The sequence below is a fragment of the Buteo buteo genome, chromosome 18 (genome assembly GCF_964188355.1).
Source record: "Buteo buteo chromosome 18, bButBut1.hap1.1, whole genome shotgun sequence".
Lineage (NCBI taxonomy): Eukaryota > Metazoa > Chordata > Aves > Accipitriformes > Accipitridae > Buteo > Buteo buteo.
The window spans coordinates 28,883,478-28,910,990 of record NC_134188.1 but is presented as its reverse complement, the minus strand read 5'-3'; the positions used below and the strand labels follow the sequence as shown (position 1 = coordinate 28,910,990).

At 64.8% G+C, this 27,513-nt stretch overlaps 2 protein-coding genes across 5 annotated transcripts in view; both read left to right on the top strand.

Moving 5' to 3' along the window:
* Positions 1 to 347, top strand: part of ARAP1 (ArfGAP with RhoGAP domain, ankyrin repeat and PH domain 1) — a 79,306-nt gene extending 78,959 nt beyond the window's left edge. For all 3 annotated transcript variants that reach the window (XM_075050313.1, XM_075050312.1, XM_075050314.1), the window contains one exon: positions 333 to 347. The gene's annotated coding sequence lies outside the window, so the exon portion shown is untranslated. The remainder of the gene's footprint in view (positions 1 to 332) is intronic.
* PDE2A (phosphodiesterase 2A) overlaps positions 1 to 21,470 on the top strand; it is a 51,372-nt gene extending 29,902 nt beyond the window's left edge. For both annotated transcript variants that reach the window (XM_075050318.1, XM_075050319.1), the window contains 29 exons: positions 10,639 to 10,728; positions 12,272 to 12,360; positions 12,474 to 12,583; positions 13,567 to 13,622; positions 13,708 to 13,767; positions 13,868 to 14,027; positions 14,122 to 14,174; positions 14,655 to 14,729; positions 14,892 to 14,933; positions 15,037 to 15,105; positions 15,269 to 15,399; positions 15,599 to 15,710; positions 15,806 to 15,845; positions 16,790 to 16,853; positions 16,961 to 17,039; positions 17,137 to 17,314; positions 17,480 to 17,592; positions 17,942 to 18,019; positions 18,235 to 18,357; positions 18,554 to 18,624; positions 18,746 to 18,868; positions 18,962 to 19,049; positions 19,157 to 19,204; positions 19,320 to 19,394; positions 19,567 to 19,666; positions 19,844 to 19,956; positions 20,242 to 20,280; positions 20,448 to 20,554; positions 20,751 to 21,470. In XM_075050318.1, the coding sequence (XP_074906419.1) occupies positions 10,639 to 10,728; positions 12,272 to 12,360; positions 12,474 to 12,583; positions 13,567 to 13,622; positions 13,708 to 13,767; positions 13,868 to 14,027; positions 14,122 to 14,174; positions 14,655 to 14,729; positions 14,892 to 14,933; positions 15,037 to 15,105; positions 15,269 to 15,399; positions 15,599 to 15,710; positions 15,806 to 15,845; positions 16,790 to 16,853; positions 16,961 to 17,039; positions 17,137 to 17,314; positions 17,480 to 17,592; positions 17,942 to 18,019; positions 18,235 to 18,357; positions 18,554 to 18,624; positions 18,746 to 18,868; positions 18,962 to 19,049; positions 19,157 to 19,204; positions 19,320 to 19,394; positions 19,567 to 19,666; positions 19,844 to 19,956; positions 20,242 to 20,280; positions 20,448 to 20,554; positions 20,751 to 20,973 (2,709 nt within the window). In that variant the 3' untranslated portion in view covers positions 20,974 to 21,470. The remainder of the gene's footprint in view (positions 1 to 10,638; positions 10,729 to 12,271; positions 12,361 to 12,473; positions 12,584 to 13,566; positions 13,623 to 13,707; positions 13,768 to 13,867; positions 14,028 to 14,121; positions 14,175 to 14,654; positions 14,730 to 14,891; positions 14,934 to 15,036; positions 15,106 to 15,268; positions 15,400 to 15,598; positions 15,711 to 15,805; positions 15,846 to 16,789; positions 16,854 to 16,960; positions 17,040 to 17,136; positions 17,315 to 17,479; positions 17,593 to 17,941; positions 18,020 to 18,234; positions 18,358 to 18,553; positions 18,625 to 18,745; positions 18,869 to 18,961; positions 19,050 to 19,156; positions 19,205 to 19,319; positions 19,395 to 19,566; positions 19,667 to 19,843; positions 19,957 to 20,241; positions 20,281 to 20,447; positions 20,555 to 20,750) is intronic.
* The last annotated feature ends 6,043 nt before the right edge of the window (positions 21,471 to 27,513 follow it).

Below are 27,513 nucleotides of genomic sequence, written 5' to 3'. Positions count from 1 at the left end.
TTTCCCAGTTCCATCAGAGGCTGATAAATAAACTCCCTAATCACTGCGCAGATCCCATTAGTGCTGACTGCGCCGGGAGGGGATGTGGGAATACTGCATCTCCCCTTCCCATCCCACCGCTCGAAGTCCCCACCCGTGGGACCTGGCTGTCCCCATCCCTCCGAGCCCGTCTCTGGCTGCATCCCCGGAGCGCCTGGGGAGGAGGTTTTGCCACGATGCTCCCGAGCAGAGCCAGGCCAGCGGAACCTCGGCACGGCTAATCCACCAGCAAACATCTAGGAAAGTCTTTAAAACCCAGCCAGGAGGTGCTGGTGGCCAGCGGGGACGGGAAGGGGACCGTGTGCCAGAGAAAGCCTTCCAGGAACGGCACGTCCCAGGGATGCGCATGGTGCCAGCTTCCCCCCGGCACTGCCTGCAGCCAGGGCCCTGCGGCAGCGATGCTCGGCCCCGTGCCCGGCTCTGCCGCCGGTGCCAGTGCCAAAGGCTCGGTACCAGTCACCCCCAGCAATTGGGTGCCCGGGTGGGCACGGCAGCTGCTATAGATGTCCGTGTCAGGTACCAGGGATGCTTCTAATGATGGAGTGGTTTCCCTGCGCCTGCCTGGACCATGGAGACGGCTCTGGGGCTGCAGCCGTGGCACAGGGATGGCATGTGGTGCCCGTGGGATTAGAGGAGGATTTTAGGGACTGGTATGGCTTTGCCCTCTTTCTGCCCAGATGCCCCCCAAGCCCTGGCGGGGGGCTGGCATCGGCTGCCAGGATGCGGCTGGTGGTCCAAGCAGATGCTCAACCAGGACCATTTTCTGGCCTGAGTTTGCAGGATGGCCCCAGCTGCATCCCCATCCCATCCATGGGATCACCCCGCCAGGTCCGGGCACCCCCCTGGTCCCGTGTACCCCACAGCTGGGTCCGTTCCCTCCCCCCCGCCGTCCCTGCCTATTCCCATCCTCCGGTGTGTTATTTATCGGCACCGCAGCCTTGCGGGGCCGGCAGCTCCGTGTAGGAACAGAAGGGTGGCCGGGTCAAGTCCCTTCCTGGAGATGCTGGGGTGTCACTGCAGCACTGCTGCACCCCCAAAATGGGCTGGGGCAGGAGACGGTGGGCTGAGTGGGGTCCTGGTCCCCTTCTCTGCCACAGGACGTGTTAGGGGCAAGTGACATGGGGCTGAGAGGGGTCCACGTCCCCTTCCCTGCCGCGGGACATGGGTTAGGGACAAGTGACGTGGGGCTGAGCAGGGTGCAGGCAGCATTGCAGGCAGCAGCCCTGGCTGCAAGGTGCACGGGGGTCCCCGGTGGTCCCTGGGGTGCTGGGGTCCCCACGGGCGGGCAGGGCTCTCTGACCAACCATTTATCTGCTCCTCGCAATTCGTTTCCCACCGAAATAACAACTTCCTTTCTTTCCCGGCGGGAGAGACCCCCGGCCCTTTCCAGCTCCGCTCTTATCAACAACTAATTAGCGGCAAATCGTTTGGCCAGCCCAGCCGGGGACTGCTGTTCCAAGAAGGCCGCGATGTTCTCGGGGACGGGAAATCCTTGAGGAGGACGGCCGCGGTCCCGGCCGTTTGTCCTGCCCGACAAAGGGACATCAACAGGAAGCGACCTTGACTCCGGCCCCGTTCCATCGCCCCGGGAGGCGAGGCCGGGATGCGGGGGGACGACCTGGGGAGCATCCCTGAAGGTCTCAGGGGATGACGTTAGGTTGGAAAATTTGCTTGTGAAATTAAAAAGCCCCGCTCGGAGACTGCGGCGTCCCCAGGGAATGTCGGTCCACCTGATCCCAGACTGCGCAAAGGTCCTCTGCAAACAGCCTTTGCAAACAGGCCCGTGCAAATATTCCTCGTGCGAACGGCCCCGTGCAAACCGGGCTGTGCAAATGCCCCATGCGAATGGTTTGAACTGCCCGTGCAAACTGGCCTGTGCAAATGCCCCATGCAAACTGCCCTGTGCAAAGAATCTGTGCCAACTGCCCGTGCAAAGCACCCTGTGCAAATGGCCTGTGCAAATGCCCACGCACACTGCATTGTGCAAACGGTCTGTGTAAACCGCCTGTGCAAATCGCCCCTTGCAAGTAGCCTGGGCAAACTGCCCCGTGCAAATGGTTTGCACTGCCTCTGCAAACAGCCCCGTGCCAATGGCCTTGTGCAGGTTGCCCCCTAAGACCACCCTGCACTCACCGCTGGGGCTGCGAGCCCGGCTGCCCGCCGTGTGCCTGGCAGGGCGATGCCGTGCCAGCCACCGCTCTCCGCCGGGCTCAACTGTGATTATGTTGCAGCCTCATCAGCTGGGACTCACTAATAGACAGAGAGCACCTGAAATGACTTTTAAAGTGCTATTTAAGGAGAAGCGAACAGCTCACGCTGGTGCAGTTAGTCAGCTCTCTCTGCCCGTTGGGTGGTGTTGAAGGCTGCGGTTAAGCGTGGCAGGCTCAAGCGAGTCCGGAGCATGGGCGAGGGATGCGCTGAGCTCCGGGGTCGATGCGGGGCTCAGCACAGCCCTTCCCATCTGGACTCAACCCTAGTGCTGCCCGGAGCTGGTCCTGCACGGCTGCGCACTGCACAGCCGGGGAAACAGAGGCAGGCGCGGGAGCGCAGGGCTCCTAGCCTGCTTTTTTCGGGTGGCTGATCCCACAGGTTTGCATCCTCCAGCTCTGGGAAGCCTCAGCCCAGCATCGCTGGATGCCAGGGCAGCTCCGTGCCAGGCTGCTGCCCACCGGGGTCCAGCTCCTCATCTATCTGCTGCAACAGGACCCTGGGCAAATGACGGCGGGGAGGCAAGAGATATCCCAGAAGTGTTTCCTTCCCGTTTACCTTCATTATCCTCCCATAAAAGATGAGGTAATTAAGGAGCTACCTCGGGTTACAGGTTGTTGCTGCCTGATGAGATTAAAGCAATGTAATTTGGGATCGAAAGCAGTGCTCTAATCCGGGATGGGCAGGCTCGGAGGCGATGGATGTTTTCCCGGCCGGGGTTGGGCAGAGCTGCTGGTTCTCTTTGTCTGTCTGTCCATCCATCGCTCCATCTTCTGCTGCCCTGGACCTTGCCCCAGGGATGTTGCTGCGGGGGTTATCAGGGATGCTGCCTCCATATCCCCACCCCGATGGAGAGGATTCCCTGGGGAATGGTGGCTCTGGGGCTGGGGGCAGGATGCTGGAGCAGTATGGGTACGGTGACAGGGACCTCAGCAGCGTCACTGCCCACAGCAGAGCTGGCTGGAGGTGACAGCAAAGCTCCTGCCTACAGTGGGACCTGCTGCCTTCCGGAGTCGCTTCCCTGCTCCGTGCCTCAGTTTCCCCACTGGCACCGCAGCGTTTTAGCCCGGCGATGTTCTCTGCCTGCAGCAGGGCTCCTGCCTGGCCCTGCCTGCTTGTTGTCAGCTCCGCGTTGCTAACACACAGCCAGAGCTTGGCTATATTTAACCGCCGCGGCCGGAGCGTGGGGCCGTGCAGCTGGGGGGGGGTGTAGCGGGGAGCAGCCCCCCAGGGAGGGGAGCAGGGCTGGGGGGCTCAGCATTGCCAGAGGCGAGGGGGAGGCGGGAGAGGAGGATGAATCACGGCTCAGGGATATTTTTAACATCGCCAGATTGCTTGGCAAATGCTTGGGCAGGGCGGCGCGGGCGCCGGGGCTGGGTGTTTGCTTGCAGCCACCGGCTGCTGGGGCTCAGCTTGGGGGTCTGGAGCAGGGGGGGGGTCCTTGGCTGCTCCCCTGGGATCCCGGGGTGTGAGCATGGTGTTGTCATCCTGCTGCCATGCATTGGAGAGGTGGCAAAGGAAGGGACGTCTGTCCCCGTGCCCTGGGAGACAACCCTGGGTGCAATCGGTGGGGGCAGAAGGGGGTCCTGGACCAGCATCTTCCTCTGCAGAGGGGAGGCGAGAGGGGAGAAAGTGGCCTAGAGAGGAGAAAGTGATGGGGAAAGCCAGAGCTGTGGCATGGGAGAGAGCCTGGATGTCCCTGCCTGTGGGCACCGACCCGCTGCCTGCAGGTTTGGGGACAGGCAGGGAGCCCCGGGGCTGCCCTGGCCAGGGGAGGTGACCCGAGCACCCGGGTGTCCCCAGGTTGGGGACACGGGGACCGGCAAAGGGCTGTGCCGGCGGAGGCAGGCTGCCTCCCAGATGGCAACGAGCGGCGGCAGGAATACAAATGTGATTTGCTTTTTTGCCTGTCAGACGGGAGAACGCAACGAGATCCAGAGGCTGGCGGCTGCGGCCGAGCCGGCGCAGGCTAAAAATGCATCCGATGGGAAGACCCCAAGGTGGGAGGGAGCCGAGCCCCCAGCCCCGGCTCTGCGGGACCGCGATGGGGCGACCACCCGGCCGGGCTCCCAGCCCGGGCAGGCAGCCGTGGTCATCCTCCTTGTCGAGGGCTCTGCTCTGCAGGGGATGCCCCGGCGAGCAGCAGGGTCTGGGAGATGCTCCTCGGTCTTTGACGCCTGCAAACACCCTGCGAGAGGCAACGGGGCTGGTGTGAGAGGGCCTGGGGGCTGGCAGGGGGGTCCTGGCTGCACCGCGGCTCTGCCGGCTGCAGGGCTGCCATCTCTCACCCCGTCTGCTGCCGGAGAGGGCTTAGGGCAAAGCGATAAATGGGGCGATGGGGGGACTTTTCCCTGCCCCAGACCCCCCCTCGCTGTACGCCGTGCCCTCAAACATCCCCGTCTCTTTGCACCCCGAGCTGGCAGCCTGGCAAATGCGTTGGGCAACGTTTGCCCATGGGTGGGGATGGTGCCCGTGGGATGTGGGTACTGGGGGGGGGGGGGGGGCGGAATGCGATGCCCGTGGGCACGAAAATGTGCGTGCTCAGCATCTTGGATGCTCTAATTCGATTTGGGTGCCCCAGCTCAGGGAGTGAAGTCGTCCAGACGGAGCGTTGTCTGGCTTCATCCCGATGGCGATCGCTCACACAGGGGCTAACGCACTAATCCACTTACAGAATTAATTGGGATCATTTCCCTCGCGTTCCCAGGTGGATAAAGTCCCGTGGGAGGGGCAGGAGCTGGGCTCTGAGGGCTCGAAGGGAGACGGACGCCTCCAAGCTCGCAGGGTTGTGTCGGTCAAATAATTTACTTGTAGTTTTTATGGCAAAAGCTGGGCTGGAAACTCAGCCGGGAGATGATTCATTTCCTCGAGGTTCCTTGGCCCCGCAGCAAGCAGGGGCTGCTGTCCCCACGGGGACGGCACGAGGAAGGACGCAGCAGGAGCCTGCTGCTGAAGCCTGGGCCGATGCCAGCATCCTCCCTTGGAGCCAGCACCCATGGGTGCTCCCGCAGCGATGGCAGGACCCAGCCTGGCTGCAGACCTGGCTCCCCCCAGCCCAGGACCCCTATCCTCAGCCTGGGAGCTGGGCAGGACACCCAGCCCCGGCCCCCCCTTGCAAGGCAGGGTGGGGGTCCTGCAGCCCAGCTCCACGTCCCTCCAGGAGCAGGATGCTCCCGGGCACCGGGTATCGCTGCCTCGCTTTCCGTGCCTCAGTTTCCCCTTGGTTAAAGAGGAGCCCAGTGGGTGGCAGGTCCTGGATTTGAGCTCTTGCTGGTGCTAACTCTACTTGCCAAGTGCCCAGGTCCCCCCCCTCAGCTTCTAGGTACCCCCAAGGGTGCTCAGCATCCCAGCTGGTAGCTTGTTGTACTGGATCCCGCTTCTCCCCGCTCTGAGGGGGGCTCCCCCTCACCCTGGGGGGGGGGGGGCTCTGGGCAGGCGAGCATCACCCTGAGCTCCCCCCATGGGGGAAAAATCATCTCCATCCATTGCCCAGGAGCGAGGCCAGGGGAGTGGGCGCAAGCCCCGAGGCGTGAGACCCAGCAAGTGCAGGTGCTGGTGGGGGGGATGCCAGACCCCCCCCTCCAGTCCCTCTCCGTCCCCATGGCAGGCGTGAGAGGAGCCTTTCCGGAGAGGAAGCCAGCCAGGATGGGATTTCTCTATTCCATAAACATCCAGAGAGGCCAGGATGGGGGGGCAGGGGGGGGCTGAACCCAGCTGCTGCGGCTGGTGGGGGTGAGCAGGGGGATGGATCTGTCCCAGAAATCTCCACTCAGCGTGTAGCCATCCCTCCCCGAAAAAAGTCACGTTTTTGCTGCTGGAGAATTCCCTCCGCTGGAAAAGATGCTTTTCCATCCCAGCGGGGTCTGTTGGAGCCTGTCTGTTGGTGGGACGAGTGGGACGAATGGGGGGGTTCCCCCCATTGCATGCCTGGGTACGGGATGCTGCCGCTGCTCTTTGAAAGGAAAGAGGGAGAAAAAAAATAGGGGGAAAATAAAAAGGTGCCATTTTCCACGGGGAGGAAAGCAGCTCGTGCTCCGGCCAGCTGGGCCGCAGTGAGGTTTGGCTTTGCCGAAGCCATGGGGGCTTGTGTCGCGCGGGGCTGTGCTGTGCCCTGGCTCGTGTCGGAGCAAAGACAAATTGCTTACTCTAATGAGATGAATGGCTTCATTAATCACTCGATGGCTCCGGCGGGAAATATTGAGGCAGATAGGGCTCCGGCGTTGCACCGCGCCAGGGGATGCTGGCGTGCCAGCCGAGCGGAGCCAGCAAAATCCCTGCCGGCACCGCGGTCCCATGGGGTACCCGGGGGTCAGCGATGGCACGTGTCACCCAGTCAGCTCGGGTGTCTGGTAGAGCGAGACCAGCGTCCCCGTCCTCCCAGGCCGGAGCAAAGCTGACACCAGTCCCAGGTTGATGGTCCCACTGGGCCACGGCTGCCGTCTGTGCCGCAGGGACCCATGCAGGGACAGGGACAGGGACGGTGCTGGTCCCCTGCTCTAGCCTGCTCTGCAGGAGCAGCATCCTCAGCTCCTGGGGTTGTCGGTGATGCCCAGCACCGTGCCGTGTCCCCTGCCTGCCGGGTCTGGATGGGTACTGGAGCTGCTGCCTGCACCCTGTCCCTGTCCCTGTTCCCAAATCCACCCACCCCAGCACCCATCTCCTGGCATCCCTGTCCCAGGCGGCATTTTCGGAGCTGTTGGGCGTGCAGACCTCGGGATGAGGGTGTCAGGCTCTGCTCTGACAGCTGGGAAACACAATCACTCCACGCTTCCCCCCACTTCAGTGAAGTTAATTAACCCTCCGTGCCCTCCCGGGAATCGTTATTATTGCTCTGCCCTCCAGGGAAGCTGGGACGTGGAGCAGGCGCTGGCAGCAGGGAATGGGGAAGCCTCTCCCGCGGAATGTTTGGGTCCCCTGCCCTGGTGGGTGCAGGTCTAGGGGCTGTGGTGAGCCCAGCTCGGTGGGTTCTGGTGACATCCCGTGACAGCGATGGGGTGGCTGATGGCTTCATCTCCTCGCCGGGTGCTGGAACGTCCCACTACACCAGGGATGCGTTCGCCAACACGGCCTCATCCAAACACCCCGGCCCAGCCAAGTGTACCCGGAGCCAGGGATGGATCCGGAGAGCCCCCCGCTTCCGTGTCTCCCAGCTGCAGCCCCCAAACTGGGGTGGTGCCTGGCTGGGACCCGTGGGGCAGAGTGCCAGGAGCGAGATGGGGGGACCCCGTCCCCTCGCTGCCAACCCCAGCGTCCCAGGGGATGGCGAAGCAAGCTCAGTTTGCCATGCAAGTGCCTGGCTATGGGAAGCTAATTAGCCCCTTAATTAGTTCCTTGGCAGGGATGCAACCTGGATCCCAGGCTGCGGAGAGCGCACCAGTGCCCGCTGGCATTCGGGGGTGCTCCCTGCCCAGGCTGGGGATGCGGGGGGATGGATCCTGCCCCTCCATCCCGCAGCGGCAGGGGAAGGATGCAGCGGGTGCGTGCTGCCTGCGCGTTGCCCGCAGTGGGGATCCATCGTGGGAGCCAGAGCAGGGATAACCCCCTCCCCGTGTCCCCCTCTCCAGTTTGCGTGACGGCCCCAGAACGCTCATCACCTTCGCGGCAAACGCAGGGACCCCGCACATCACCGCATCCCGCTGGAGGAGGGACCCCCTTCCCCATCAGGAAGGAATTGTTGAGCGGGGGGGATATACAGGGAAACCTGTGCCCCCCCCCATTCCTGGTGTGGCTCCGAGCTCTCCTGGCGCCCTGGGCGCCTGCAGGGACTCGCTGCTTCAGCTCCCAAGTGGGGTCATTAAATAAAAGCAAGAAACAGAGCTGACAGCGGGGCCCCAGCCGGGCTGAGCCTGCGGCGGGACCGTCCCGGCCCGAGGCCATCGGGAAATACTATTTATGGCAATAAATGGGATGCGGTCGGGATGGCGGCTCCGACCGTGCGCTGGCTCCCTGCCCGGCGCGGAGCAGGGCTGCATCCTGGCAGCAAAAGGGTGCAGAGCCCCGGCCGCGGCTCGGCAGCATCCCCAGGGCTGAGCAACGTGGGGCGAGGGGTGTCTGGCAAAACGTCCCACTGCGGGCTGGAGGAGCTGGGCTGGGAGCGGGACAAGTGGGACGAGTGGGACGAGTGGGATGAGTGGGATGAGTGGGATGAGTGGGACAAGTGGGGTGAGCAAGACTAGTGGGACAAGTGGGATGAGCGAGTGGGATGAGCAGAGTGAGTGGGATGAGTGGGATGAGCAAAACGAGTGGGACAAGCCAGACGAATGGGATGGGTGCGATGAGCAGGATAAGCGGGACAAGTGGGATGAGTGGGATAGGCAGGATGAGTGGGATGAGCAAGACGAGTGGGACGAGCCAGACGAATGGGACGCGTGGGACGAGCAGCATAAGTGGGACAAGTGGGATGAGCGAAATGAGCAGGATGAGCAGGATGAGCAGGATGAGCAGGATGAGCAGGATGCCCTTCCCGGGCCAGCCCTGCTCCCCCCACCTCCTCCCCGCACAGCAAACACTCCCGCCTGGCTCCGCCGCTCTCTCTTCATCTTGGGGATGGTTTTTTTTAGCTCCTGCAGCTTTTTCCACCCCCTCTGGGGACGGACCTGGATTCCTGGCCCTATTAAAGCCATCACCCGCGTCCAGCTGCCACCTGTCCGTCCCCGCGCCGACCGTGCCGCCGGCATTTGATGCTCCGAACAGCCCCGGGTGTCCCGCTCGGGCTCTGCCCCATCTCCCCCCCCACGCACGACGGGGATGCTGAGTCGCGGCGGAGGGACCAGAGGGACAGAGGGACGGCAGGACGGACACCCGGCCGAGGCCTGGCTGTATTCTACAGTGCATGTGTCTCCAGTGTGAGTAAGCGACTGGAGATGCAGCCCTGTTGGAATAACAGCCAGCGCCGATGTCTTCAGCTGGAAGTGCCACCGCCGCCGCCGGCCACGCTCCCACCCGCCGGCCCCGTCCTGCCGCGGGGTCGTTCATCCTCAGACGAGCTTTCAGCGCCCGCGAGTTGTTTTATCCGACTCCTCGCCCCGTTTCTGTTCCCCGCCGGTGATTTGTGGCGGCGCTGGCAGGGGAACGGCAGGAGTTTTGCCGCCTGCGGGGCTCCCTTTGGGTGTCTGGCAGGAGCCACGGCGGCCACGGCTGCTCCCCGGCACCCTCCGGCAAACCCAAGGGATAAAGGGGGGAGCGTGGTCCTTCCACCCCGTGCACCCTATGGGTGCCCCAGGGTGGCGTGGGATGGGGCGGGGGGACGGATCCGGGCTGGCCCCCTGTTTATTAATGCAAAGGAACCAGCACTGCCTCAAATATTTAAGGGCAGGGCAGCCACGTGCTGCCCTGCCTGCGCTGCCGGCACCGCGGGCAGGACTCAGCCCGTGCGTGAAGGATTGAAGAAGTCTGAGGATGAGGAAGGAAGCGGCAGCGCCTGGAGGGAGACGAGGTGTTGACGTGGCTAGTGTAGGTGGCGGCGTGGCTAGTGCAGGCATTGGCACGGCTAGTGCTGGGAGTGGCTTGCCTAGTGCAGGCATTGACATGGCTAATGCAGGTGTTGGCATGGCTAGTGCAGGCATTGACGTGGCCAGCGCTGGGGGTGGCACGGCTAGTGCAGGCACTGACATGGCTAGTGCAGGTATTGGTGTGGCTAGTGCTGGGGGTGGCTTGGCTAGTCCAAGCATTGGTGTGGCTAGTGCAGAGATCGGTGTGGCCAGCATTGGGGGTAGCGTGGCTAGTGCAGGCACTGACATGGCTAGTGCAGGTATTGGTGTGGCTAGTGCTGGGGGTGGCTTGGCTAGTCCAAGCATTGGCGTGGCTAGTGCAGAGATCGGTGTGGCCAGCATTGGGGGTAGCGTGGCTAGTGCAGGCATTGGCATGGCTGGCGCTGGTGGTGGCATGCCTGGCACAGGCACTGGCACGGCATTGCCATGGCTGGTACAGAAACTGGTTTGGCTAATGCAGGCACCGATGTGGCTCGTGCAGCCGTCGGCGTGGCTAGTGCAGGGCTGTGTGTACCCAAGTGTGGCTGCAGGGCCACCATCCTGCAAACGGGGACACCCTCCCCGTGCCACCCCCACGGGGCCAGGTCTCCAGCCCAGTGCTCCCAGTATGCTGCCACGCTGAGCCCAGTGTACCCCCCATGGGTGCCGCAGCCTCTCCCACTTTCTGGGGACCCCCCAGCTCCCCCGTGATGGCCGTTGACCAAAAAGGGACATTCTGGCCCCAGAAAGGAGCTAACCAGGTTGGAGGTTGCTCCGGAGGGGGGTGGCCGGTGCTCTGGGGGAAGGAGGACCTGTGCCATGGGGGTCTTGGGGACATGAGGGAGGGGGCCCGGTTCCCCGGTGCCCCTCACCGTGGCTTCAGGCCACCTTGACCCCCCCCCCCGCTCTGCTCTCTCCCCAGGACGCCCTGCTGAGCCTGGGGGCCGTGCTCGATGTCTCCTGCCTGCGGGACGCCCTCCGCCATGCCCTCGTCTCCCTGCTGCCCAGAGTGGTAGGTGGGGGGGGTGGGAGGGGGGTAAGGGGCCCGATCCTGGGTCTCTGAGACATGCCCCCCCCTGCCCTGGGGCTGGGGGGAGCCCTGCGGGTGGTGGATTCTCTGCTGGCTGATACTGAGGTTGAGCCTGGGGTGGGGGGTCTCCTCCTCCCCGACCCATCTCAGCGTCCTCCCCCCATACGGGCCACGTGTCGTTGGTCCCCTGGTTGCCATTTTAAGCATAAAATTGCTCATGGGTTGACTTTTGTGGCTCTCAGTCCCTGGTCCTAAGTGGTCCCCCCAGTAGCGGGCAGGACCCCCCCCCAGGAGCTGCGAAGCCCCTAACCCTCTCGTGGCCCCAGGGTGCTGGTGGTGGCCCTGGGGTGCTGGTGACCTTGGTGCTCACGGTGGCCCTGGTACTGGTGGCGGGCAGGCGTCGTGCCAGCGCCGTAGCACGGGGACCCGCGGCCGTGGCCACGAGGCCAAGGGCAGGGCTGGGGTCCGCGGGACCCCCGGAGCCGTCGGGCAGCGGGGCTGGGGCACCCTGGCCAGGGGGGGTCCAAAGGAGGGGGGGGTGTGCACGTGCGAGTGTGCACGGGCAGGTGTGCATGCATGTGTGCGTGCAAGCATGTGTGCAGGGGAGCGTGCACGCCTGTGCACAACCGTGTGTGTGCAGGTTTCTATTCGTGCGTGTGTACGTGAGTGTGTGAGTGTGCCTGCGTGGGTGTGTACGTGTGTTTATGTACGTGTGTGGGCGTGTGTATTTGTTTATGTGTGGGTGTGCATGTGTGTTTATACATGTGTGGTATGTACATGTGCTTATGTACATGTGTGGGTGTGCACATGTGTTTACATACATGTGTGGGTGTGTACGTGTGTTTATGCACGTGTGGGTGTGTACATGTATTTACATACATTTGTGGGTGTGTATGTGTGTTTATGTGTGGTATCTACATGTGTTTATGTACACGTGCGGCTATGTACACATGTTTACATACATGTGTGGGTGTGTCCATGTGTTGATGTACATGTTTTGTGTCATGTATTTATGTACATGTGTGGGCATGTACATGTGTTTACATACATGTGTGGGTGTGTTTGTGTCCATCTGTATGTGTAGGCACGTACATGTGTTTACATACATGTGTGGGTGTGTACATGTGTTTATGTGTGGGTATGTATGTGTGTTTATACACATGTGCAGGTACGTACATGTGTTTACGTACACATGTGGGGGTGTATGTATGGGTATGTACATGTGTTTATGTACATATGTGGGTACGTGCATGTGTTTACATACATGTGTGGGTGTGTACGCGTGTTTATGCACATGTGCGGGTGTGCGCGTGTGTTTATGCCTGAGGTGTCGTGGCTCTTGCCGTGGGAAAGCCCCGCGCACCTGGGGAAACTGAGGCACGCAGTGCCGCCCCGGCTGGTCCCTGCAGAGCCGGGCTGGGGGAAGCGGCGCGGGGGCAAGGGCCCGCTGAGCCCGCGGTGGGATGGGGGCGAGGGTCCGGGGGGGTCCCCATCCCTCAGCGCCGCCCGCTCTCCCACCCCCCAGGAGCACGTCTACATCTACCTGCTGGATGGGGAAACCCGGCTGATCTGCGACGACCCCCCCCACGAGCTGCCGCCCGAGGGGAAGCTCAGGTGAGCCCTGCGCGTGCGCGGGGGACACGCGTGCCCACGCGTGCTGCGTGGGCCCTCCCCGAGTGTTGGGGTCCCCCCCGGGGCGGTGGCTCAGGGTGTCCCCGTCCCTGCAGGGATGCGGTGCGGAGGCAGAAGCGGCTGGAGTGTGGGGGGCTGCCCCCCGCCGAGCTCCCCGGCCGGCAGCTGGGCCCCCTCGCAGCACCCCTGGCCCCCGGCACGCAAGGTGGGGGCTGCGGGGAATGGGGGGGCATGTCGGTGGGAGAATGGGGGGGTATAGGGGTGGATGGGTGGGTGGATGAGAAGATGGATGGATGGATGGATGGATGGATGGGGGGATGGATGGATGGATGAGTAGATGGGTGGATGGATGGGGGGATGGATGGATGGATGGACGGATGGATGGGGGGATGGATGGATGGATGGGGGATGGATGGATGGATGAGTGGATGGATGGATGGATGGACGGATGGATGGGGGGATGGATGGAAGAGTTGGTAGATGGGTGGGTGGATGGGTTGATGGGTGGATGGATGGGTTGATGGGTGGGAGAGCTGGTAGGTGGATGGGTGGGTGAAGGTATGTATGGATAGACGGGAGGCTGGGTGGGTGGATGAGCTGGTGGATGGGTGGGTAGATGGGCTGGACAGTCAGTAGGTGGGTGGGTGGGTGGATGGATGAGTGGGAGAGTTGGTAGGTGAGTAGGTAGATGGATGGGTGGGCATAGGGGTGGTTGGATGGATGGATGGATGGATGGATGGATAAATGGGTGGGTGGGTAGATTGATGGGTGGGTGCATAAATGGGTGCGTGAATTGATGGGTGGTTAGATGAGGAAGGATGGGACAAGACGGCATGCAGATGGGTGGATGGGTGCACATACAGGTGGATGGACCAGGGTGGAGGGGTGAGGGACAGGTGGGCACTGGGACTGATGGGTGCCTGGGGGACAAGTAGGCTTGGAGGTGGATGGGTGGGTGGGTGAGTGGGTGAGTGGATGGATGGGTGGGTGGGTGGATAGGTGGACAGATGGGTGGATGAGGAACAAGCCAGTGAAAGAGGGGCAGGTGCACAGACATGGATGGATGGGAGGACGGGTGGGTGGGTGACACATGGGGACATGGGGGGGACACGCACCCCGAGGGCTCAGTGCCACAGCCCCGGGCTGCCCCCGGTGCCCGGTCAGGACCGACCCTCTCTCGGTTTGCAGTGCTCATCATCCCGCTGGTGGACAAGGACAGCGGGGCCGTGGTGTGTGTCATCCTGGTGAGTGCGGGGACGTGGGCAGGGCTGTGGGGGACAGGGACGGGGCCCCGACGCCTGGGTCCTCATGCCACAACCCCCCCTCCAGGTACACTGCGGCCAGCTGAGTGACTCTGACGAGCAGAACCTGCGTGCGCTGGAGAGACACGTGAGTGACCCTGGCTTGGCCGTGGGACCTGGCGCTTGGGGACCTGCCTCCCCCTTCCCCAAGCCCCCCTGTCCCTTGTCCCTTACGCCCCTCCTTGCAGACCCTGGTGGCGTACCGGCGCCTGCAAGCCCTGCAGAAGCTGCAGCCCTGGCCGCAGGTCAGCCTCTCCACCAGCTCTTCCCAGAACTCCCTGGCCAAGCCCGAGAAGGCGCCCGACAGCAGCTACAGCGACCTGGACTGCAAGATCCTGCAGCTCTGCGGTGAGGCTGGGGGGAGCACCGGGGAGGGGGCAGTGGGCGGACGGGGTGAAGTTGGGGTGCGGAGCCCCTCACGGCACTCTTGCCCCTTGTGCAGGTGAGCTGTACGACCTGGATGCCGCCTCGCTCCAGCTCAAGGTCATCAACTATGTGAGTAGTTGCCCCCCCCAGCCGCCCCTCGCCCTCAGCCCCAGGACATACTGGGGAGCCCTGTTTTATTTAAAAAAAAAAAAAAGATAACCCCCTAAAACAAACATCTCAAGCGTCAGCTATGCAGCCATCAGTAGTGACCAGAGTGAACAGCCTTGTAATAACTATCAATAGTGTCCAGAGTTAACAGTGCCACCCTAACCACAGAAATTGCAAAAGAGAATCTATGGGTCCCCCTCCTGCTCTCTAGTGTCCTGCACACAACCCTCAGCAGTGTCCAGAGTGAACAGCTTTGCCCTCACCATCAGTAGTCTCCAGAGTGAACCTGATCAGCCACAGGGAAGAGGTTCTGGGGTGGCACCTGGCTCTGTGTGGCATGTACGGGTACCCTGGGCACAGGGAGGCAGAGGAGGGGCTGGCTTCTGCCCGGGGGGGCTTGGGGCAGGCTGGGGTGCTGACCCCCACCCTCTGCCCCCCCAGCTGAAGCAGGAGACCCAGTCGCTCTGCTGCTGCCTCCTGCTCGTCTCTGAGGATAACCACCAGCTCTTCTGCCAGGTGGGCGCCACCGGGCCGGTCCCCCCACCCTGACCCCCCCCTCCATGGGGTCAGTGAGTCCCACTGGGGTCAGTGGGTCCCATTGCACCCCCCAGGCACAGCTCCATGGGGCTCGGCCACCATCCCATGGCAGCTCACCCCCCTCCTACCCATCTCTTCCAGGTGGTGGGGGACCGGGTCCTGGAGGAGGAGATCAGCTTTTCGGTGAGCGGGGTGGGGGGGTGGCGAGGGGTGGGGTGGGGGGTACGGAGCGCCGGGGAGGGGGGGCGGCGGGTCCCATGGGCTCACCCATCCCCTCCACCCACAGCTCACCTTCGGGCGCCTGGGGCAGGTGGTGGAGGACAAGAAGTCCATCACCTTGAAGGACATCAGCGAGGTGGGTCCCAGCAATCCTGCCCCGGCTCGGGGGCTCGGCGTGCGTGTCCCCCCCCCGCTCCCTGCACCCGAGGACACGGTGTCCCCCTCGTCCCCAGTGTCCCCTGGGGTTTCCCGGGGGGGTTGGAGGTAAAATCCTGCCCCATCTCGCCTCCTTCCCGCAGGAAGAGCACAAGCAGCTGAGCAGCATGTTGGGCTGCCAGGTCACCTCCATGCTCTGCGTCCCCGTCATCAGCCGGGCCACCTCCCAGGTGGTGGCATTGGCCTGCGCCTTCAACAAGCTGAGCGGGGAGAGGTGAGCAGCAGGCTGGGCTGGGGGGGGGACACAGGATCCGACCCTCGCCCCTTCCCCTCTGCCCTGAGCTGCAGCTGCCTTTGGGGGCGGTGGAGCATCTCCATCCTGGGGGAAAGGGGGGGCCAGGCGTGGCGTGGGGACCGAGGGGGGGGGACACACACGGAGGGGACCGAGGTGAGTCCGTCGTGTCCCCCCCCAGCTACACGGAGGCGGACGAGCACAAGATCCAGCACTGCTTCTGCTACACCTCCACGGTGCTCACCAGCACGCTGGCCTTCCAGAAGGAGCAGAAACTCAAGTGCGAGTGCCAGGTGAGCGGGGGGGGGGGGCATCACGCCGGGCACACGCGTGTCGCGTGTCCCACGTCACGCCGGTTACTGACGGCGTCCCCTCTGTGTCCCCCCAGGCCCTGCTGCAGGTGGCAAAGAACCTCTTCACGCATTTGGGTAGGTGCACGCTGCAGGGAGCACCCACGGGGCGGGTGGCGGACGGGACCCCCCCACGCGCAGCCCTGGGGGACCGGGGGGGACCTCGTCCCCTGAGCTGCCAGCCCTGGCTCTGCTTGCACGGAGCCTTGCTGGCACTGATGCTGCATGGCTGCAGGCACGCACGTTGCGTGAGCACGGAGCGCTGCGTGCCCGTGGAAACGTGCATGCACACGCACGCTGCTGCACGCACACGCAGAGCTGCACACGCATGTACTGATGCACACACATGCGCTGCTGCAGGGCACGCGCTGCTTCACACGTGTACGTACTGCTGCACGCACACATGCACTGCTGCACACACACATGGGCTGCTGCACACCCCCCCCGCCGCACGCACACATGCACTGCTGCACACGCACACATGCCGCTGCATGCATACACGCACTGTTGCACACACACACTGCTTCAGGCACGCATGCACTGCTGCACACGCAGTGCCGCACACACACACTCTGCTGCACGCACACACACACGGCTGCATGCACACGCTGTTGCACACGCTGTTACACACACTGCTGCTTGCACACACACTGCTGCATGCACACACGCACTGCTGCACACCCACCCCCCCGCACTGCTGCACGCACCCCTGCACCGCTGCAGTTCACGCTACACACGAGGACCCCGCTGCACTGCATACGCTGGGACGCTGCGACACTTGCGCAGTGTGCACACACGCGCGTGCACAAGCACATGCACACGCTCTGTGCGGACCCCGTTCCTCTGCGCTCCCCAGGCCTTTCTGCTGTGCCCCTGCAGTGGGGGGGGGGGTCTGGCACAGCCCACCCTCGGTGCAGCCTCAGCTGAGACCCCCCCCTTTCGTTGCATGAGTGGGGAGATGAGGTGGGCGGCAGCTGCCTGGCTGGGGGCTCCCTGACCCTCTCCCCCCTCTACTCCTGCAGACGACGTCTCCGTCCTGCTCCAGGAGATCATCACGGAGGCCCGAAACCTCAGCAACGCGGAGATGTGAGTGGGCGCTGGCGTGGGGGGGGACGACACCGGGGAGGGGGGCGCCGGGTGGGGGGAGCCGGGACCCCCGCGGGTGCGAGCTTTGGCGTCGGCGTCTCTTGCAGATGCTCCGTGTTCCTGCTGGACCGGCTCAGCCACGAGCTGGTGGCCAAGGTGTTTGATGGCGGCGTGGTGGACGACGAGGTGAGCGCGGGGAGAAGAGGATGGAGGGTTTTTTTTGGGGGGGGACCGTTTTGGGGTCCTGCTGCTGACCTCCCCCCCCCCAACTCCCTACCCACAGAGCTACGAGATCCGCATCCCGGCGGACCAGGGCATCGCCGGGCACGTGGCCACCACTGGCAAGATCCTCAACATCAAGGACGCGTACTCCCACCCGCTCTTCTACCGGGGGGTGGACGACAGCACCGGCTTCCGCACCAGGAACATCCTCTGCTTCCCCATCAAGAACGAGAACCAGGGTGAGGGGGGGCCCACCGGGTTTGGGGGGCACGGTGCCGGCACCCGGCACACGGGCACGGCATCGTCCCCCAGCACGTGGGCACAATTCGGTCCCCAGCCTGTGGGCACGATCCTGTCCCCAGTCCATGGGTCTGACCCTGCCCCTGTCCCCCCTCTGCTCCCAGAGGTCATCGGGGTGGCAGAGCTGGTCAACAAGATCAACGGCCCCTGGTTCAGCAAATTTGACGAGGACCTGGCCACCGCCTTCTCCATCTACTGCGGCATCAGCATCGCCCACGTACGTGCCCGAAGCGGGGGGCGGTCCCCAATCTGGGGAGGGGGGCGAGGGGACCCCCACCGCTCTGCCCTAGAGCTGGCCACAGCACGGAGGGACGGGGCTGGGGGGACGCGTGTGTGTGCTCTCCGGTCCTTGGGGATGAGCGGTGGTGGCGATGGGATGGGATGGGATGGGATGAGATGAGATGGGATGGGATGGGATGGGATGGGATGAGATGGGATGGGATGAGATGGGATGGGGAGGGCACACACAGGGAGCAGGGACGTGTTGGGGGGGCCAGGGTGGGCTGGCGGGTGCAGGGGGGTGCTGCCCACCCCCAGCGCTCCTGTACCCACCTCCCACCCCGCAGTCGCTGCTGTACAAGAAGGTGAACGAGGCGCAGTACCGCAGCCACCTGGCCAACGAGATGATGATGTACCACATGAAGGTGAGGTGGCACGGGGACGGATGGGGACAAGGATTGGGGACACGAGCTGGGACCCCCGCTGCCAGCGTGGTGCCCCCACACTCCACCCCGAGGTGGTGGCACGGGGTGGGGGGCAGTGATACCCCAGGGCTTTCTGCTCTTGCTGGGGCTAATGTGGCCAAGGGGACAGCTTGGGGACAGCTTGGGGACCCGGTCACCGGCAATGGCTCCCGCAGGTGTCGGACGATGAGTACACCAAGCTGCTGAGCGAGGGCATCCAGCCCGTGTCGACCATCGACCCCAACTTCGCCAGCTTCACCTACACGCCGCGCTCGCTGCCCGAGGACGACACCTCCATGGTGAGGGCCACGGGGACGGTCCCCAACTGCCACCGTCCCCTCGGTCAGGTCACCTACCCCAACCCTGGGGGGCTGGGCTGGGGGGATGCAGCTGCATCCCCAAGCATCTCCCTGCCTGCCAGGCAGGGGTGGCACGGGGAGGGGGGACCCTGCCGGCCGTTGTCACCCCCTGCCACCCACCGTGTCCCCTCCGCAGGCCATCCTGAGCATGCTGCAGGACATGAACTTCATCAACAACTACAAGATGGATCGCCAGACCCTCACCAGGTGGGTCCCCATCCCTGTCCCTGTCCCCATGCCCACCTGTGGGACCCCTGGGCAAGCGGGGGGTCGCTGGGAGGGGACAACAAAGACCCCCTGTCCTCACGGCCCTGCCTCCCCCTGCCAGGTTCTGCCTGATGGTGAAGAAGGGCTACCGCGACCCCCCCTACCACAACTGGATGCACGCCTTCTCCGTCTCCCACTTCTGCTACCTGCTCTACAAGAACCTGGAGCTCGTCAACTACCTGGAGTAAGGCCAGGCGCCGTCCCCGTCCCCTGGCCCGGCCGGGGTGCTCCCTGCCCTCCCGCCTGCCTCAGTTTCCCTCCTTTCCCCCCCGCCCAGAGACATCGAGATCTTTGCCCTCTTCATCTCCTGCATGTGCCACGACCTGGACCACAGAGGCACCAATAACTCCTTCCAGGTGGCCTCGGTGAGCCGAGCCCAGCGCTGGGACGTGCACGGGTTGGGGGGACGGGGACAGAGTTGGGGGGATCTTCACCCCCCCAGCTCCGTGACTCCGACCGCTCTGCCTTGCAGAAATCAGTCCTGGCCGCGCTGTACAGCTCAGAGGGCTCCGTCATGGAGGTAAGGTGTGTCCCCCCCCCAGACCTCCCCCTGCCCAGCTCCCCGGGGCTCCGGCTGCGCGGCAGCATCCCTGCCCGCACCCTGCCTGCTCCCACGGCCCCGGCTTCTCCCGCAGAGGCATCACTTCGCCCAAGCCATCGCCATCCTCAACAGCCAGGGCTGCAACATCTTCGACCACTTCTCCCGCAAGGTGAGCCCCCTGACCTTGGCGTCTCTCCCACGCCACCCCCCCCCCCCCCGCCCGGGCTGAGCCCCCTCGTCCCTTCTGGACCCCCAGCTCCCCATCCCTGGATCCGGCCCTTGGGATGCAGGGGCTGGCAGGGAGCACGGAGCTGATCGCGCTATCTTGCCTGGCCCTGCAGGACTACCAGCGCATGCTGGACCTCATGAGGGACATCATCTTGGCCACCGACCTGGCCCACCACCTGCGCATCTTCAAGGACCTCCAGAAGATGGCAGAAGGTGAAGCTCCTGGGCTTGGCATGGGGGCTGTGGTGGGAATTCATCCCACCAAGGCTGGGAGGTTGCGCGGCAGGTCCTGCCTGTCCCCAAAGTCCTTGTGCAGGGCGTTCTGGGGGCCGTGGGGCTCCTTCCTGAGCCCCCCCCATCCCAACCCCTGCCCCGTTCCCTGCCCGGCAGTGGGCTACGACCCCAAGAACAAGCAGCACCGCAGCCTGCTGCTCTGCCTGCTCATGACCTCCTGCGACCTCTCCGACCAGACCAAGGGCTGGAAGACCACCAGGAAGATTGCGGTGAGTGCCTGACCCCCTGCATGCCACCCCCCCCCACCCCCTGGGGGCACCCCCACATCCCCAGGCGCCGGGGACCAGCCTGGTCCTCGCAGTGGCATCATCCCCCACGGAGGGGGTCCCTCCATGCAGGGACCCCTGGACCACCCAGCAGTCCCCTGTGCCGGGAGCGTGTCCCTGCCCAATGCAGAACCGTTCCCCTGCAGCCGTGGAGAGGGGTCTGGAGGGTTGGGGGGGTCACCCCAGGCATGCACCCCCCCCCCCTTGCTGACAGCCTGTCCCTTGCAGGAGCTGATCTACAAGGAGTTCTTCTCCCAGGGTGACCTGGTAGGTAGCACCAGGGCTTGGTGCAGGGTTGGGCTTGGCCAACGCTCTTGGCAAGCACCAAGGGGGCTCGGATGAGGTGGGGGGGGGGTGGACGGGGAGGTTGTGGCCGGGAATGGGGAGGGGATGGCTACCGGCATTGACCCCCCCTGGCCTCACCATCGGTGCAGGAGAAGGCCATGGGCAACCGCCCGCTGGAGATGATGGACCGGGAGAAAGCCTACATCCCCGAGCTGCAGATCAGCTTCATGGAGCACATCGCCATGCCCATCTACAAGTGAGCTGGCACCAGGGTGGGGGGGCCCTCTACTGTCACTGGCCCCCCCTTGCCATGCCAGAATGGGATGGGGGGTGCCGGGCGGGAGGTCTTCCAGATGTTAGGGGGGTTTCCAAGCAGTGGGGATGGGGGGAAGCGGGGTTCCACCCAACTAAGGGGTGCAACCCCATGCTGATGGGGTGCCCCCCCCCCGCAGGTTGCTGCAGGACCTCTTCCCCAAGGCGGCGGAGCTCTACGAGAGGGTGGCCAGCAACCGGGAGCAGTGGACGAAGGTCTCCCACAAATTCACCATCCGGGGTTTGCCCAGTAACAACTCCCTGGACTTTCTGGATGAGGAATACGACCCGCAGGCCCCCGACCCCCAGTTCAACGGCTGCCTGGAGCCCGAGGGGGGGCAGCCCGAGGGGGGGGCTGAGTGAGGGGGGGTGACTGGGGGGGGGCTGCGGCCGGGGCTGGGGGCCAGGAGCATCCCCACCCCTGGTTCTCCAGCCCATGGGGAGGAGGTTTGGGGGGGGACATCAGTGACACCGGACCACCGTGGGAAGGTCTGTGTGCTGCCAGCACCCACTGCCGGTCCTTCCCCACCGGTGGGTGACTGTCCCCTCCCTCTGGGGCAGGTATTCAGGTGTCCCCTCCACCCGGTGGTCCCTGGACTCCTCTTTGCTGGGACTCTGCCTCGGTGGCCGGGGACACCGTGGGGCTGGGGGATGGATGTGCTTTAAACTGCCTTAAGGCTGCAGGTCCTGTCCCCACGGGGTGACAATAGGGATGAGGGGTCCCTGGTGGAAGCACCCCCAGAGAGGTCGTCCCTCTGAAATGGGGCTGTGGGTCTGTGGGGGTCTGCGGAACAGAGGGGGACGGTGTGGGGCAGGATGATGAAGGGGAGTGGGAGTGCTGGTGGGGTGGGCTACAGGGTGCGGGGAGGGGGGTTCCTTGTGGACCCCAGAGTGGCGTATGAGGCTGTGGGAGGGGGGCTGGGAGGTCTGAGGACAGAGGAGTCAGGATCAGGCCCACGGAAGGAGGCTGGCTCTCGCTGGAGGAGGGAAGAGGCACCCGGAGCGGGATGGCCATGGGGATGCTCTGACCGCATCCCCAGCCGGGTCCTGCCAGACCAGTCCCCACCACGCTGGAGAACCGGCTCCTGCCTCTTCCCAGCAGCTGCTGAGCATCCCTTGGCTAAAAGCCCCCCTCCGGGGACCCCTGGACCCACTCACCCATGGAAGGACTCGTGTCCCTCGTCCAGCTCGGTCCCACGCAGCCACATCCCCTGCAAGGGCTACAAGCGTGCCAAGGCTGGGGGGGCTCCTGCTCCCGGTTTGCACGCACGAGGGGGGCTGTGCTCCCATAGGGACACCGCAGGGGGTCCGGTCCCCGCCGTGTCCCCACCACGTGGGTGTTTCTCTGGCTCGGCACCGTGGTGCCCACCCGGGAGCCTTCTCTCGGCAAGCGGCTGCACTGGGGACCAACATATCCGTGAGCATCCCCAGCTCGCAGCGGCTTCCCAACTCCTGCCATACTGACCACCGTGCATGGACCCTGCCGGCGTCTCATGGTCCCTCTGGTCCTGCAGACCACCACGCGTGGATCCTGATGGTCTCCTGTGGTCCCTCCCGTCCTGTTGACTGCCATGCATGGACCCTGCCAGTGCCCATGGCCCCTCTGATCCTGCAGGCCACCATGCATGGACCTTGATGGTCTCTGGGGTCCTTCTGGTCCCATCAACTGCCATGCATGCACTCTGCCATCCTCCTGTGGTCCTTCTGATCCCACTGACTGCTGCGCATGGACCTTACCATCCTCCTATGGTCCCTCTGGTCCTACAGACCGCCATGCATGGACAGTGATGACCTCCTGTGGTCCCTCTGCTCCTACTTAGCACCGTGCATGGATCCTGCCGGCATCCTGTGGTTCCTCTGGCCATGCACGGACCCTGCTGGTCTCCCACCATCCCTCCTGCCCCGCTGACTGCCGCGCATGGACCCTGTCATCCTCCTGTGGTCCCTCTGGTCCTACAGACCACCATGCATGGGCAGTGGTGGCCTCCTGGGGTCCCTCTGGTCCTGCTGACCACCAGGCATGGACCCTGCCAGCCTCCCCATGGTCTCTCCAGTCCCACAACCCAACACGTGTGGACCCCGTCAGCCCCGGGGGCTCTGCTCAACCAGCCCCACAGGGTCCCTGCAGCTGTGGATGACCCAGGTCTTTGTCACCCCAACCAAAGCCACCCGAAACACCCACGAGCAGGGGAACCAGGGCAGGGCGAGCTGTGGTGAGCAGCTCTCCTTGCCAGGGTTGAGTCAAAGGGGAGGATGGGGCTGAGGGTGGATGCTGAGCCCCGAGGGGTTGGGGTGCGCTGAGCCCCCCCCGGCTGCATCATCCGGCTTGTGGGAGCCGGTGGGTTCACAACAATGGCAGGGGAAGGCGACGGAAGCGGCGCGGTGAAATCCTGGCGCTGCCGGGGTTGGTCCCACGGGAGTTGGTCCCACCAGGGTCAAGGGCAGCCCGGGTGCAGCCACGGGGCCGTTTGCCGCCCCATCCCCGCTCCTCTGCAGCATCCCACGGCACCGTCCCCGCGCCCGAGTGCCGGCGGTGCCGCGGCGGGTCCCCGCGGTGCAGCGATGCTCCCGGTGCGACGGCTCCCTCCCGGATTTGGGCTGCGGGGCGGCCGCTCCTCTCGTCGTCTCGTCTGTAAGCAACGCCTCGCCTGTTTTCTCGGGGTACCCGGAGCGCGTGTGTCTGCGGGAGCAACAGGAGACCCCCAAAGCCGAGCTGCTCCCCGGGGACAAAGTGAACTGAATTCCTTTTGCCTTACCTACTCGGAGATGCCTTTAGCGAGATGCTTTGCCCAAACCCCGGTAGGACCTGCCCAGTGACCACGTCTGGCTGCTGGCCCATGGCTTCGCCTACGAGACCCCCTCAAGCCCTTCTGCCCCCTCCCCACGCCGCCGTGCAAGGACATGGGGCTGGGGGGGGGCAGAGACGGTCCCAGAAGGCAGCAAACCCCCAAACTGCAAGAGGAGGAAGGTGGCTCCATCCTTGGCGTGACGCCGGCACGGCCGTACCGCCAACGTGCTGGTAGGCACAACCATTCCCAGCCCGGTGCCAGTCTGGGGGTGCCTGGTGATGCCGGGGTCTCGCCATCCTAAGCTGGTGCCAATGCGGGAAGGGGGGGTCCTGCACTGGGGTTTTACATCCTGGGTACCACGCCGTGGAGGGGAGCACGCAGGGATGCCCGTTTCCCAGCTGTATCTCACTTTTCCAGCCCCTGCCGCTGGTGTGCGTAGGTGGTCGATGCTTTCCTGGCTCCTGCCCCTGTACATAACCCTATGGATACCGGGGAGCGCGGCTGGCACCCAGCCCAGCTCACGCATGAGTGTGCACGGGCGTGCGCGGGCGTGCAAAACCTCCTCCGGCTTTTCTGTCCTCCCCTCTCGCGGCGCTGGTTGTTTTGGGCTCCAACAGAGCCTGAGGAGGAGACAACTCTTCTCCGTCTTCTTCTTCTCCTCCTTCTCCTTCTTCTCCTCCTTCTTCCTCTTCTTCTTCTTCCTCTTCTTATCCTTCTCCTCCTTCTTTATTATTATTTTTTTTTTGGTGGGTTTTGATTTTCCTAAATAAATTTCATACGTCGATCTCCCCGCGGCGGGTCGGTGGGTGCCTCGTGTCAGGGGTCCCAGGGGATGCTCCGGAGCAGGAGCAGGGGTGTCCTCGAGGATGTGCAGCGGCACCAGGGAGGGACAGCTCGTGTTTGGGGATGAACCCCAGTGCGTGTGAGCTGTGCGAGGCGTGTGCAGCGAGTGACGCTGTGGGCAATGCTGGTGTGGAGACACATGGGTCGGGGGTGCAGGCAGGGGTTTGGGGGTGCATGCAGGGATTCCCTTGCAAGGTGGCCCCCCCAGCATGCTCCATACCCCTCAGATGCTCCAGCCTGCCAGTGATGCTCGGATATCCTGGGATGCTCCGGATCCCTGGGATGCTCTGATCCCTCGGGATGATCCGAGCCTCCTGGGATGCACCAACCCCCCAGGATACTCTGACCCTCTGGGATGCTCCAGACCTCCAGGATGCTCTGCCCTGCCCCGGGATGCTCCAGCTCCCCTGACACTGGGTCAGGATCCAGCCCCAGTTGGGACCCCTCTGTATCCAGCCCAGTCCTGGGCTGTGCCAGGATGCAATGGGGCGAGAGGACCCTGCCAGGACAGGATTCCCAGCCCCCCCACCTCAGGATCCCACTGGCACTGGGATCCCCCATCCTTCAGCCAGGAGGGCAGGATCTGGCCCGGCCAGGTCCCAGCACCCATGGCCAGCCGTGGGTCGTGCTGCCGTTTGCAGTGCGTGCACCCCGAGTCACCCATGGGCACTTACCCCCAGTGCACGGGGCTGCGGGGGTGCAGGATCTGATCCTGGGCTGCTCCTCTGGCTCCCGCAGCCATCCCTGCGTGGGACGGGACCCCCCCCCCGCCCCGAGCAGAGCTCGGCTCTGCCCATCACCGTCGCATCGGGGCTGTGGTTCAGCCGGCCCGCTAATGAGCAATTTATTACCTGGGATCAATGCAGCGCTTTCATTCCGGCCCGATCTGATGGCTTCATCCCGGGCAGCGGCATTTAATGCCAGAGAAATCCCCGGATGCTCCACCGCTGGCACGCGCCAGCGCTGTGTGAGCTGCCAAAATTGGGGTGAAAAACTGCAAAACCTGTCAAGTGTCCCCCATTCCACTCCTGGCCATGGTTAAACCTGGCAGCAGAGCCGAGAGCTCTGGGATTTAGTCCTGGGATTAAACCTTTAATGCTGAGCAAGTCCCGGAGCAGGGCTTGGGGTGTGCCAGGGGTCACCAGCAGCATTTGGGGTCCCCAGCCGGGAGCAGCCCCCCCCCCCGACACCGATGGCTCCGTGCCCTCGGTGATGTCCCTTCGCCTTCCTGGGGGCACTTGGGGTGCCACGGCCACCCATCTTGCCCCTCACCCCGGCCTCGGGGTTGTCCCCCTGCGTGTCTCAGCCATCGCTTTCTGTCTGTCCTTCCAACCCTGTCCAGTTGTCCCCACCCCGTCCCCGCTGCCTAGGGGGGACCTCAGGAGGGTGCTGGGGTGGGCGGCCGTGCCCCACGCAGCATCGTCCCCACGGGGCGCAGGTATCCCCTGGGTGGGCTGCAGGTGTCCTGGAGATTTGGGTCACCCTCAGCCTGTCCCTGTCCCCCCCCAAGCACCCACCCTGGGAGCGGGGGACCTTCTGTCCCTGCTTGCTGTGTCAGGGCTCCGGGGGTCGCATCCTGCCCCCGGGCCCTGCCCGTGCTGTCCCTTGCACCCTGCAGAAGACCCGGGGCAGCCCCAGACCCCCCCCAAATGTCTCCGTCCCTCCACCCTGGCATGGTGGGTCCCCGTGGGTCTGCCCATGGGGGGGTGTGTGTGTGTGGGGGGGGGGGGGTCAGGGCTGTGCCCAGCCGTGGGGCTCAGCCCTCGGTCCCCCCTCCTGCCCCACAGAGGCCGGGGGAGCGGGATTTGGACTGTGCGCCGTGGGGACGCAACTGGGAGCCCCTCTTGGTCGCAGGTGGGGGGGCCTGGGGGGGCACCCGGCTCCTGGTGCTGCCTTGGGGGGGGTCGGTGGGTGCTGAGCAGGGCTCAGTGCTCCAGCAACAGCCTTGCCCTGAGGTGCTGCGCACCCATGGGACCCACTGGATTGCACCCCCCCCCCAGCACCGACCAGCACCGCACCGCCAGGCCCCCGTGCCCACCCCGGTCTCCCCCGAGGTGCAGGCAGGGCGGGGGGTGTTGGGGTGTTGGGGGGGGCCGGCCCGACCCCTGGGGTGCTGCAGGCAGGGCCCCCCCCTGCTGCCCGCCCCGCAGGCCTCGGGGGTGCGAAGCCGCAGGCGGGAAGGGCCACGCCACACCGGGGGTGGGGGGTCCTGCCTGTCCCTGCCTGCTCCTGCCCATCCCTGCCCGTGCCTGCCTGCTTCTGCCTGCTCCTGCCCGTTCCTGCCCATCCTTGCCTCCTCCTGCCTGCTCCTGCCCGTCTCTACCCCTACCCGCTCCTGCCTGTCCCTGCCTGCTCCTGCCCGTCCCTGCCTCCTCCTCCTGCCCGTCCCTGCCCGCTCCTGCCCGTCCCTACCCCTACCCGCTCCTGCCTGTCCCTGCCTGCTCCTGCCCGTCCCTGCCTCCTCCTCCTGCCCGTCCCTGCCCGCTCCTGCCCGTCCCTACCCCTACCCCTACCCGCTCCTGCCCGTCCCTGCCTCCTCCTCCTGCTGCCTGTCCCTGCCTGCTCCTGCCCGTCCCTACCCCTACCCCTGCCCGCTCCTGCCTGTCCCTGCCTCCTCCTCCTCCTCCTCCTGCCCGTCCCTGCCCATCCTTGCCTCCTCCTGCCTGTCCCTGCCTCCTCCTCCTCCTCCTCCTGCCCGTCCCTGCCCATCCTTGCCTCCTCCTGCCTGTCCCTGCCTGCTCCTGCCCGTCCCTGCCCATCCTCGCCTCCTCCTGCCTGTCCCTGCCCGTCCCTGCCTGCTCCTGCCCGTCCCTGCCCGCCCCTCCAAGGCCGAGGCCCCGCCCCCACGCTGGGTGGGCGGTGGGTGGGTTTGGGCGCGCCCGTGGGAACGAACGGGGTCCCGTTCCCACGGCGGCTCTGATTGGTTGCTCTGTTGCAGGAGGCGGGCGAGTGGGGGGAGGCAGCCAATCAGAAAGGGAGGGGAGGGCCTGCCGGCAGGCAGGGCTGAACGTCATTGGTGGGGGGAGGGAAATGGGGGTGTGCCCTGTCCCCGCCCGGCACCGAGGGGGCAGCGGGCACGGGCGGGGCACGGGAGGGGAGGGCGTCCCCGGGTCCCCGTCCGTGTCCCCAGCTATGTCCCCGTGTCCCCGTGGGTGACCCCGTGTGTGTCCCGTGTTCCCGTGTTCCCACGTTCCCATGGCCCCGTGTATGGCCCCGCATATGTCCCGTGTTCCCATGTCCCCAGGTGTGTTCCCATGTCCCCGTGTCCCCA